At 51.9% G+C, this 12,783-nt stretch overlaps 2 protein-coding genes across 3 annotated transcripts in view; one reads left to right on the top strand and one right to left on the bottom strand.

Annotated features, from left to right (window-relative positions):
- Scn8a (sodium voltage-gated channel alpha subunit 8) overlaps nucleotides 1-7,693 on the top strand; it is a 163,516-nt gene extending 155,823 nt beyond the window's left edge. For both annotated transcript variants that reach the window (XM_040753785.1, XM_040753786.1), the window contains exon 27: nucleotides 1,457-7,693. In XM_040753785.1, coding sequence (XP_040609719.1) covers nucleotides 1,457-2,604 — 1,148 coding nt within the window. In that variant the 3' untranslated portion in view covers nucleotides 2,605-7,693. The remainder of the gene's footprint in view (nucleotides 1-1,456) is intronic.
- On the bottom strand, nucleotides 7,688-9,213 carry Tmdd1 (transmembrane and death domain 1). The gene has a single exon (XM_040753787.1). It carries the CDS (start codon nucleotides 9,070-9,072, stop codon nucleotides 8,164-8,166), a length of 909 nt encoding a protein of 302 aa, XP_040609721.1. The 5' UTR covers nucleotides 9,073-9,213; the 3' UTR covers nucleotides 7,688-8,163.
- Between the last annotated feature and the right edge of the window lie 3,570 nt (nucleotides 9,214-12,783).

Genomic DNA, 12,783 nt, shown 5'->3' with positions numbered 1-12,783 from the left:
TATATATATATATATATATATATATATATATATATATCAGAAGAGGGTGTCAAATTCCCAGAATTGAAATTGCAGGCAATTGTGAGCCGCCATGTGAGTACTGGGATTTGAACCCTGGTCTTCTGGAAGAACAGTGGGTGCTCTTAACCATGAAGTCCAGTCCCAAATTTTATTTTATCATTCTGTGTGCATGTATGGCTGTGCACCACATACGTGTAATACCCTGGAGGCCAGTCCCCTGGAACTGGAGTCATGGATGGTTGTAAACCATCATATGGGTGCTGGGAATAGAACCTATGTCTTCTGCATGAACAACAAGGGCTCTTAACCACTCTCTAGGCTCTTTTCTAGCTTAAAACCTTCAAATGAGAGATCCTTGAGCTCTCTGCAGCTGGAGTGACAATACTCACGAACACTCATGGCTAAGAGATCCTTCGCTAGCTAAAAAGCTTTGTGTGAGTGGATGCTCTTCCGTGTCCTTAGCATGCAGAAGGCAGCGAGTAGCATTGCGTGTAGAGAGCGGCGCCTGCTTCCTTTAGCTCGTACTTCTGGCCTTTCCATCTCCTCTTCCTTCTGTGGCCTTCCTTGGACTCAACTGTGTTGCTCTTTGGTTTTAAGTGGTCTGCTTGAGGTGGATCTACATGGAGTGGAAATAGAAACGGCACCCAGGTGTTCATTTCACCCCCACTTCTGCACCCAGTTCCTGCCCGGCATTTTACCTGCTGTGAAACTGGTTTCTGTTTTACACCTTTCAGCTCAAGCTCAGAGCACCAAGTAGAAGGCCACCCTGGACAGCCTGAGGCCAACTAACTCACTCATGAGGAGATGGGGAAATGAGAAACAAATCAAGAATAAGATACATTGAAAATGCATAGCATTAGCAGAATAATTAGGACGTGAAAATCAAAGGGTAGTATGTCGTAAGGGGACTGGGGCCTCCCATGCCATTTGTAGTTTAGAAACCCTGGTGGCATCATAGAGAGCATTCTAAAAGCTGCGTGTGAACACACTGAATAAACAGAAAACAAAGATCTGCTTTGGTCTAGTCACAGGAAGGGATAATGTAAAGTCACTTTAATCTGAGGGACCAATCTTACAGACAAAAAAAAACCTAACATCTTAAGTATGTAAGTGTAGAAAGATAGTCCTATATCATTTCCTAAATATAGAGGACACTTGATTATTTATGAACTCATACTAGAGCCTTTGAGGCTTATGAGACCCTAGAGCTAAGTGCTGGCTACTGTTGAAGTTGCTAATTGAGTACTGTTTCAATGTGGTAGTTTTTCTACTTTTCTGTATGTTTAGGGTGCGTAATTCTTTTACTGTGAGGGTTCCACTGTAGTAAAAGGCGCTCATTCTATGTGTCCTTGAACTTCTGTGTTCCAGAATGCCAGGTAAGAGGAGGAACGGGTGTCAGGGACCTGAGTAATTGAGTTCTCTGTTCCTCCTTTAGGAATGTTCCTGGCTGATATCATCGAGAAATACTTTGTTTCCCCAACCCTATTCCGAGTCATCCGATTGGCCCGCATTGGGCGCATCTTGCGTCTGATCAAAGGTGCCAAAGGGATTCGTACCCTGCTCTTTGCCTTAATGATGTCGCTGCCTGCCCTCTTCAACATTGGCCTTCTGCTCTTCCTGGTCATGTTCATCTTCTCCATCTTTGGGATGTCCAACTTCGCGTATGTGAAGCACGAGGCTGGCATTGATGACATGTTCAACTTTGAGACATTTGGCAACAGCATGATCTGCCTGTTCCAGATCACAACCTCGGCTGGTTGGGACGGCCTGCTGCTGCCAATCCTAAACCGCCCCCCTGACTGCAGCCTAGACAAGGAGCACCCAGGGAGTGGCTTCAAAGGGGACTGTGGGAACCCCTCAGTGGGCATCTTCTTCTTCGTCAGCTACATCATCATCTCCTTCCTGATTGTGGTGAACATGTACATTGCCATCATCTTGGAGAACTTCAGTGTAGCCACAGAAGAGAGTGCCGATCCGCTGAGTGAGGATGACTTTGAGACTTTCTATGAGATCTGGGAGAAGTTTGACCCTGATGCCACCCAGTTCATCGAGTACTGTAAGCTAGCAGACTTTGCAGATGCTCTGGAGCATCCTCTCCGAGTGCCCAAGCCTAACACCATCGAGCTCATCGCCATGGACCTGCCCATGGTAAGCGGGGATCGCATCCACTGCTTGGACATCCTTTTCGCCTTCACCAAGCGAGTCCTGGGAGACAGTGGGGAGTTGGACATACTGCGGCAGCAGATGGAGGAGCGGTTCGTGGCATCCAATCCTTCCAAAGTGTCTTACGAGCCTATCACAACCACTCTGCGGCGCAAGCAGGAAGAAGTGTCCGCGGTGGTCCTGCAGCGTGCCTACAGGGGACATTTGGCTAGGCGGGGCTTCATCTGCAGAAAGATCACCTCCAGTAAGCTGGAAAATGGAGGTACACACCGGGAGAAAAAGGAAAGCACCCCATCCACGGCCTCCCTCCCCTCTTACGACAGCGTTACAAAACCTGACAAAGAGAAGCAGCAACGGGCAGAGGAAGGAAGAAGGGAAAGAGCCAAGAGGCAAAAAGAGGTCAGAGAGTCCAAGTGTTAGAGGGTATCAAGAAGGGAAGCTTCCACTGGCTTAACAGAGGCAAGGGAAGGCTTGTTTACAAACTGCTGCATCTCATGGATACAGAGCAGCTGTGGAGGGAGACGTGTACTGGAAGACCTATACCAAACATAGTCTGCTTACATGTGACACGGTTGCATCTTGTGCAGTGACCTGCCGAGGGCAAAGGACCCTGCCCCCTGGACTCAAGATTTTCTATCGCTTGGGCCGGTGGTTACTGCATGTTCCACACTCAGTCAATGCAACTTAGGACTACACAACAGGATACAAAACAGAGGCGGCTGCCGGGACCAGCAGATATCCATCGCAGCCAAACGGATTTTATTTTTTCATTTGTTGATCCTCAGAAGCAGAGAGCATCCCTTTAAAAGTTTGTTTGTTCATGCAAACAATATTTGCATTCTTACATTAGTTAAGCTAAGCAGCAAAAAGAAATACACACACACACACACATATTCAACCTACGTCACTAATTGTCTATTTCTTTGACATAAACAGCATCTTCTCCACATGGGCGTCACGTGGTTTGGAGATGGGTGGGGGAAACAATCAGGTTTTTTCAGGCTGAGGAGGACTTGCTCAGGCCAATTCCAAATATTGTGCTCGTTCAATGCGTAGAAATGATTTGCATGATGGCATGCTGTGATCAGGAGTCATGCATGAGATCCATACACCACAAGACACTATTAATCCTGTCCCCTGCATTGGGTCAGCCTTTGGACGGGACCCAGCCCTGCACCGTTCACTGTATTTGGAGAAATGGTAAGAGTTCCATACCGGCTGCAATTTTTTCTGAGTTCTTAGAAGTCTTTCATACACCTCCGGGTAGGGAAACATAACTAACCAATTGACCACCACCACCAACAGAAACAATCCAACCCAACAAGCAGATGGATCCGTTGTGTGTACATGTTTAACAGACATCTCAACATACAGCCATTGTTGCACATTTTGCAAGGTAAACTATCTAATGCTGCTCTGTCCAGTACATGGGGAGACTTTGGCCCCGAATGGCTTGTACTATTAATGTCACTGTAAAACCAAATCCTAGGGCTAAAAAAAAAAAACAAAACAAAATAGAAAAAGAGTTCATTTGTATCTTGCAATATTATAATGATTGTTTAGCCTTCATCCTGGAGAACTGACACTTGGGGTAGAGATAAAAGTGCTACTTATTCATAGTAGCATGTTATCTCTAGGAGGCCTTTGGGGGGACTTACAGAAACCTTTCTCTGGGGGTTATGGGGTGCTCACTTCATCTGGTATCATGTCTGTCTGCATTGTGGCTTTTCTCAGGTTCAAGTAGATGTGGAAAGGGGTTCAGGTACTCTGAGCCTGCAGAGGGATTGTCACACGCTCCCATCTGCTGGTTCTTCCTGCCTCCATCACATCCCTCCAGCCAGCAGGACTTCCCTCCCCAGCTGTGCAGGCCTGGGTTCGGGCAGCAGTGTTGCTTGGGGTATGGCTGTGAGCTCTAAGGCTTGTGGTCTTCAGAGTAACGGTCACTAGCAGGGCCTGAGGCAGAGGTGGAGCCTCATGGTCTTGTTAGGGCACTGGCTTTTGTGAGAAAGGGACTCTGTATTAATTCTTTCAGGGGTTGCAGCTTCCCTGGCATTCTTTCTGTCCACCTTGCTATCTGCTTAGTGGCCTGCCCACTGTTGTGGGGTGGGGGGGGTGGCTTCTGGGAGAGCACCATACCTTCCATTCCATCTCTGGCTTTACAGAAAACAGCTCTTAGTTCAGGGTGTCTCACCTGACCACAAGGTTCCAAAGCCAAGATGCCCCACTTGGGTGTCAGAAAGTCTCTCGGAACCAAGTCAACATCATCCTTCCTGAGCATAGGGTAGAGGGAAGCGAGCCATCCACACCAGATACATTAGACCAATCTGCCTTGCAGTAGAAGCACTTTGGATGTAATCCCACAGTCCACTTGACTAGTTTTGCATAGGACAAACCACAGCCAGTCAGTGAGCAGAGCTTTCTCTCTTGTTGGACCGGTGACACTGTCCAGCTGTCCTCAGCTTGCCGAGACCAGCTGGGGAAGTGCGTCGGTGCCACTACTGCTAGGACGAATGTAGAGAACCACGTACAGGCGACGTCGTAAACAGCACAAAACAGAAGCTGACGTGTGTGGTTATTCTTTTTCAGAGAATTATAAATACTGTAATATATAATTTTATTTTATTGGCATGCCTTTTTGTAAATACAAATTACTAACTTATTAAATAGGAAATGGCTTCTGGCTTATGCCATTGTCATGTTTATTTTTATTTTTTATACTTTCCTTTCTTCTTAGAACCAGATGCTGTCAGCCAATGTACACCCCAACCAGACAGACAGACAAAAAATTTTTTATTGCTAATGGTTTTTTCCAAAACAACAAAAAATATATATATTTTTGTTCCAATGTGCAATAAATTCTAACCACTTCTATGCAAGATTTGGCTAAACTTAATCATTGATCTTAGATCTTGAGATGGGCAACAGCTATTTGATCCTGCTAAGAACACCAAGCGCCATGCTAGTAATGTTGTTAAGCTACTGGAGCCTAGATATCCTGACCCAGCCCGGCGGGCTGTCACCTCCCTCCTGTCTCTCACACCCTCCCAGAGCTTCCGGGGAAGAAGCCACCTCAGCCCACTGATTAGACCTCTCCACCTGTCACCCCTCACTCCCCTGCCCAGCCACCCCTCCCCTCCCTTGCTCTCCTGCCATCCTGCTCCACACTCTTGTAAACCACACCATCACCAGCAGTTCAGACCCGCAGTTAACAGGCATTGAAAGTGAAGAATCGGATATGGCAGTTTGGGGTTGGTTTCGTTTTGTTCTGTTTCGCGTCCTTACAGAGTGAGCAAGTGACAACGCTTTGCCAAATATTCACGAAGCCCATCAATCAAAGAGCAGCAGCAGCAGCCAGTGCCACTGCACATATATGTATAGATATATAAATATAAATATTTATTTTTTGTAGCCGGGTCCTTGGTGCAGTATTTATATTCCACAGTCCTCCTTTAAAAATAAAAAGACAAGAAGCGAAAAGTCATGTGATGCTGTTCATTTAAATACGCAGAGCCAAAGCCCCTGAGCAGTAGCCACCATGACTGCTGGTTATGTGAAAACACCCCCTCTTCCTCAACTTCCCTGTGGCTTCGGGTGAGGAGACTGGAAGCAGAGCAGAGGGTGAGAGCAGGGAAATGTTCAGGTCCGTGCGGCCTGCTCTCACCGTCTGGACACGCTCGGGCATCTGAAGCTGTGGGCAGAGAGAAGCAAGCTCCCACCAGGGCCCCTGGAGCTGCTGCGCCCAAAGGGCTTCTTTCGTTTTTGTCTCCACAACCAATGTAAACTGTAAAAGACCAATAGAGCGTTAGTGGATGCATGGGGGCCAACGCTGCACTAAACGAGACGTGATTTTTAAAAAGTCAATTACTATAAGCCAAAAGGAAACAATAAAAATGACCCTTTTTACCACACAAGGGAAGCCTGTCTTGGTGTGTGTCTGTTTGACTTGCCCATTCTCGAGTTCTGGGAGGGGTCTGGGAACTGGGACCCTGGAGCATTGGGAAGAGGAGACCAGAGCTAGGTAGAGACTGCAGAGAAAAGCCAGGTCCCCACCCCCAGGTCCCTGCTGTCACTGCATTTGGCAATACCCCTTAGGCTGGATCCCTCCCTCGGCTGTCTCCCCCCAGCACAGCCCCCAGAGATGACCTCAACCAACCCAGCTGGTCTGGCCTTACTTCTGCCTTGTTCATGGAAATGACTTAAGAAAAACCTACCCCACCCCACCCCCCCGGAAGCTAGTGCAAGTACGCTGCCCAGCAGTTTCCCCTCCACTAGCTAGTGCCGGGCCACGCCCTCCATCCACTCGCATAATCCCAGACTGGGGCTGTCCCCTTCACGCTTGAGCAGGGGAGGGGACACCCCTCGGGGACATCCCTCTCCAGGCCGTGTCTCCTGGTCTAGGGACACTCAGGAGGGTCTTGAGGTGCCCACACTAGTAGCGGAACTGGAGAGAGATGGCTGGTAGGTCAGTTCCCGTCCCTGTCCCTCAGCTCCAACCTCCAGGCCTTCTGTGGAGGGTTAGGACTCAGTGACTTGAGTCCTGGGTGTCTTCCCTAACGATGCCTCTTTCTTTTCTCAGATGTTGCCCAAAGTTTTGCAAAAAGCTTCGTTCATTTTCAGGTACTTCCCCCCCACCCCGTAAAGAATCAGCTGCCACCAGTCAGTGAGGGGTGGGGGTGGGGGCATCGGGAGAAGAGGAAGTCTGGGTGTGAGGCCAAGACTTGCACCATGACTAGTACAGCCTGGATCCACTTCTCAAGGCTTCCTCTGTTAAAACACTCCTGAGGCGCCCCTGCCCCTGCCCCCACTGCTGTTTGCTGTACATAGAGGCTAAGTGGGGCCAAGTGGGCAGGTGTGCACATGTGGTGTGTGTGTGTGTGTGTGAAGAATGTACATAGGTAAAGGGGAGTGTGGTCCAGTGGTTCCAGAAGAGGGACAGAACTGTGTTCCATCCCTAGCTTGACCACTGGCTCGCTGTGTGGCCTTGGGCAAGTCACTTAACCTCTCTGTGCCTCAGTTTCCCCATCTGTAAAATGGGGGTAATAATACTGACCTACCTCACAGGGGTGTTGTGAGGCTTTAACTAGATGTTTTGTAAAGCGTTCTGAGATACAGAGACCAAGGCGCCAGGGAAGGGCAAAGCATACTTTGGACTTGAGGAAGATGAACTAGTACCATAAACGCTGCTATTCTGAGAGCCATTTTAAACTGCACCGCTTCACTCCCCTCCCCCGCTTCTCATCACCAGGACAGCAGGTCGAGAAATGTCTTTCCTTGCACTTGCTTCTGGGGTTTGTGATTCTAATTTCTCCCCCTTGCTGTATCTCCTTCCTTACCTCCTTGACTCGTCCCCCGTTTTGTTTATGCGGAAATGGCAGAAATGCTTGAGAAATGAGAATGTATAAGTGGATTGGAAGTTTATAGTCTGAATTTTCAATTTTACTTTGTACTGTACATCTTTTTACTTTAGAATTTGCAATAAAGGGTTACGTCAATCTTGTTTTCAACTCTCCTCTTGGACTGGCCTGTCATTCTGTCACGGTTTTCGCCTCAAGTCCCTGGCCCTGGGACTTCCTGGCCATAGACTCTCCAGGGCTTGGCTCATCAGTAGTGTGTGGGAAAGTGTCAGGTCCCCGCTGAGCCTTCGGGAGGCCTTGAGGAGTGACTGAGTGGCGCTGCACACTCCAGCAGGGCCCGAGCTCCTTCCTGCCTCTGGGGCGCAGACTTGCCAGATAGCTCTGGGGCCAAGAGTCCGACTGCGCCCCGCCCTGTAAGGAATGGTGAGCTGCTTCCTGGCACCGAATGGGTACAGGTATCCAAAAGTGTGGCAGGTGGGGGGGACGTTGGGCAGCGCTGGGGACCTCTGGGCCCGCTCCTGGGGCCCGTGCCACCCATTTTCATCCAACCAGCCACAGACTGCGTCCTCTACGTCCTTCGGAAACTTTATAGTAGTGGGGCCCCGTGGGGCACGCTACCCACGATTCACAGCTGCCGGCCCTGGTTGGGGGACGGTCCCCTTGGCGCCCAGGTTCCGGGCAGGAGAGGCTCTGTTTCCCAGCGGCGGGACGCCGCCGTGGCCGGCTTGGGCAGGGAGAAAGCGCGCTGGGAGGGGGCGTGAGGTCGCGCGGGGTCGCCGTCGCTGCCGGTGATCCACAGCGTGAGCACAGTGATCAGCGCCCCAATGCCCAGCGCGCCCACGAAGCCCGCGAGGAGGCCGAGCGCCAACGGCCCGATCCAGGCTGCTGGGTTTCGCGTGTACGGGGGCTGCGGCAAGCGCTCCACGATCAGCTCTAGGTCGTCCCAGGAGGGCGCGGGGACCGCAGCGCGGCGATCGCGCGAGGCCGAGGCGGGGTCCGGGGCGGAGGCGGGGTCCGGGGCCAACGGCGGCTGCACGTAGTTCGCGCCCGACCTGCGCAACTGCAACGTCGCCTGCTGGTGGAGGTTCTTGGCCAGCTCCCGCGCCACATCGGGGCGGCCGCTACGCCGTAGGGCCCGGGCCACGCGGTCCCACGACAGGGCCGGGGCCTCGGCAGCCAACCAGGACGCCAGCGCCTCGCGGCAGCCGTCAGACACCTCCCTGGACCCGGCTGGCGCGCCCTCCGACCCCTCCGACGGCTGCATAGCTGCCGCCCGCCGCCGTTGCCCCACGGTGTCCTGCGCTCCTGGAGAGGGTGTGAGCAGCTCGGGGCGAGCCAGCCGGTCCTCAGATAGCCGGGCAAACTCGGCGTCCAGGTCAGGCTCTGGCGCCTCGAGGAGCGATCGGAAGTGGCTGCACTCCTCTGGGGTCAGCAACTCCGACAAGCGGACTGCTGCATGAGGGCCCATGGCGTCCAGCGCGTCCACGGGGGCCAGCGCCCGGTTACAGAGCGCCAGGAACAGCGCCCACGCCATGGCTCGGCCTAAGGAAGGGGCTCCGAATGCCGCAAGACCGGGGATTGTGGCGGAGCAGGGGCGAGGGAAATGCGTGGAACGTGGAACGCTCCTGCCAGAAAGAAATCAGCTACCGCCTGGGGGCCACCGATCTGAATGCTCAGCATCTAGATAAGAGCCTCCGGTGGAGGGCCAGAACTGGTTACCCAACCCATGGAACTGGGTGACAGTCCGAGCTTTCTATTCAAGTGCCTAATCTAAACTCACTAATTCATGTCTGTCAACTTGTAGCAGATGCTCTAGACGCTCTCCAGTCAAGATTGTCCCAGAATGTTCTCACATCTGCTAGTCTAAACCCTCTGTTCTCAGGACTGGGCAGATTCCCGGTTCTCCCATCCCCACACACATGGGCCCCCATTTACCTAACATCTTTTCCAAGGTGACTTGACTGTGGTTTGGCCCACAGTTCGGCAATTTGATCTCCATGGTGGAACCCTACTATCTCATGTCTTCAGGGAGCCAGACACATTGTTCACACACATCATGCATGGCTCCATCTCTAAGTACACACACACACACACACACACACACACACACACTCATGCCCAACACTGCAGCTAGACCTTTTTACTGCCTCACCCGTAAGACTGAGGTCCCCACATTGCCCCAATAGTGACCAGTATGTAAGTGTTGGCAAAGATTTGTTGAGTCAGAGTGTGAATTCTTTCGAAGCAGTCTCCTGTCCACAGCCATCTGTCCACCCACATGCAGAGACTACTTAAGGGTAGCTTAGCATCCCACCTGACTCCTCCAACCTCAGGTCTCCCCATTCCTGCCCCCATTTTTTGCTCTTGTAACAAACATGAACTATGTCAACAATGCCCTCTCCAACCTCCATATTTTGCTGACCTCTACCCCTCCCTCCTGGGAAGGTTCGTGACTTGCCACTTGTAGGTATTTTTTTTTCATGTGTCTGTGTGTGGTGTGGGGGCACCTGTGTGTGTGTGTCCTGGTACAGACCTGAGCCTGATGGGCTCATTCACTCTCCACCTTATTCATTAAGTCAGGGTCTCTCAGTTGAATCCAGAGTTCACTGATAGGGTTAGTCCAGCTAGCCATCTTACTCTGAAGGATCCCCTACTTCTGCCTTCCAAAGGCTGGAATTACAGGTGAGCTGACATACCAACCCAGCATTTACATGGGTGCTAGGGATCCAACTCTGGTCTCCAAACCCACATGGTAAGCATTCTGCCTGCCAAGCCAGCTCCCTAGTCCTCTTGGGCATTCTGTTTAGTTTTGGGTTTTGTTTTGTTTTTCAAGACACGGTTTCCCTGTGTAACAGCGCCACCAGTTGGCCTGGAACTCACTCTGTATGTAAATCAGGCTGGCCTTGAATTTACAGAGATCCGCCTGCCTCTGTCTCCTGAGTGCTGGGATTAAAGGCATGCGCCACCACCACCTGGCTCCTCTTGGGCATTCTTGAGAGAAACCCTGCGTTCTTCATTGGAATACTCTTCTAAAAGTACCGGAGTCTGCTCGACAGAGTCTCCAGTGACTGTATCAAAATCAAACAGTTGCACCAGCTGTGCGAAGATTCCTAAGATCCACCCCCAGCTCCCTTACCTACTTTTCCTAGTTATATATTTATACGATCTGTTTGGAGGACTGTCCCCACTATGGGTTTTCAGGGGTGTCCTTGGAAGTGTGGGTAGGGGGTTTTATTCAGCATTCCCACAATGTTGTCATACAATAGGTACATGATAAACTGCAGGAGGACATGTCTGGACTTCCAAGGACCAAAAGGTAGGTCTCTTTGAATCCTGGAAATACCCAATTTGTCCCTCTGGGGGCTGCTTCTGGCTTTGCCTCCCATGAGCCTGTAGTGAATCCCAAGAGGGAGCCCAGCACTGTTTCCCTCGGCCTGTGGCAGGCAAGGCCCTGAATAGTGGATGCCAGCATCTCCACAGAGCTCCACGGTGTCCCTAATTTTTCCATCTCTCGGTTTATCACGAACTGTCAAAGATAACTGGGACTGAAAGACAGTGAGGAAATGGACGAGGGGCCTCACGTGGCCGCCACACCTTGCCCTCCACACCTGGCCTTCACCTCATCCAGGGCTGCTGTCCTGCTCCTGAGATCTCCTCTTCCTCTTCAGCCCTCTCTTGTTCATGCATTCATTCAACAAACATGTCCGCACTTCACCGCTCCTCATACTTCAGAGTCTGTCAGCCAGGAGGGAAGGCTCTTTATATGTGACCTTGGGCCAGCGGTGGGCAGCCACTGGCATGGACTGAAAAGCAAAGTCCCATAACTTTCTGCTGAAGGAACAGAAACACCCAGAGCCACAGCCAGGTTACTGACAAACCTGAGTGGCCAACCCTTCCCGCATCCCAGAACCCCCAAGAAGTCCTCCGAATGCCACACATCATAACTTTAATACTGTGTAATATTTTCTTTTAAAATACAGTCTCTTCTGAGGTAGACAGACCACAACTGCAGAGCATTATCAGACAGGAGATAAATATGCCCATGTACAACACACAGCAAAATGAGGTAGAAATGGTTACAGCTGAAGGATCCCAACCCAGTATTAGCAGAGGGAGTGGATGGCCAGTGTGCCCTCCCCTGCAGGGCATGCTGCTCCCCACCCTGGATTCTTTGGTACGCCCCCACAATGCTAGGGCTGGACCTGCCCTACCATCTTGCCCTGTGCTCATGAGGTAGGTGCTACAACCGGGGGCTGTCTTCTTGTGCAAAGCTCCCAAGCCTGGGAACAGAAAGAGCCCAGCAGAGGAAGTGTGGGGACCCTGGGGATTGGCCCACGAACTTCCGTTCAGCTCCATAGAGGTGCTGCTGCTCCAAGGGACAGCTGGGTTCCCAGCTCCACTCCCTGCCCCTCTACCCCCCACCCCACCCCCAGACCTGAGAGAACTCCCTTACTCCATGGTCCCACCGAGGGTCTCTGCAGCAGCACTCTGGGCCACCTGCTTTGAGTCCTGCCTTCAGTTGACTGGCTCCAGAGACAGGCTCAGGGACAAGGATGAAGGAGGCACAGCAGCCTTGCTGTTCACACGCAAGGCCGGAGCCTGCCCTCAGCACCCTGGCCCCTGCCGAGGCTCTCATGCCATCCTCGGCACCCGGACAGTGAAGGGGAACTGCAGGGGCAGCAGGGGGCAAGGGTGGACAAAAATGGGGAGTGTCCCTTCGTCGCATTGTGAAGCAGTCTGAAGGGCTAAACAGCTGATGCCCCATTAAGGGAACGAACAGGAGGAGGGATAGGGCTTGAAGAGGAGGGCTCTAGTCCCTCTGCCATGGGAAAACAGCCTGTACCCTCCAGGCCCCACACTCCAGGAGAACAAGTAAACACACTACCCCACAGAACTTTCTGACAGGTCCCAGAGGGACAGGTGGCCTGGCTCCTAGTAGTCAGTGTTGCACTGCACGCCCAGCCAGACTCCTGGCTAGACCATCTTCATTCCTGAGGGAATCCAGTGAGGCGGCCTGAGAACTCCCGCCTGGGTCACCTCTGAGGCAGGACATGGGCAAGAGCACCCCAGCTCTCTGTAGCCTTCACAGACAAGCTGGAGCCGAGGACAGAGTGGCGAGAAAGGAGCGAGCCTCACTCACCCTCTGGGGCTCCCTGCCCCCCTTCACCTCTTGCTTGGGCCCGGGGAGGAAGCCCTTAGATACATTCTGCTTCTATCCCAGGAACAGCAGTCTGGGGCTCATGTC

The sequence above is a fragment of the Mesocricetus auratus genome, unplaced genomic scaffold (assembly GCF_017639785.1).
Source record: "Mesocricetus auratus isolate SY011 unplaced genomic scaffold, BCM_Maur_2.0 Super-Scaffold_100010, whole genome shotgun sequence".
Classification (NCBI taxonomy): Eukaryota; Metazoa; Chordata; class Mammalia; order Rodentia; family Cricetidae; genus Mesocricetus; species Mesocricetus auratus.
This window is presented reverse-complemented; position numbering and strand designations above follow the sequence as displayed.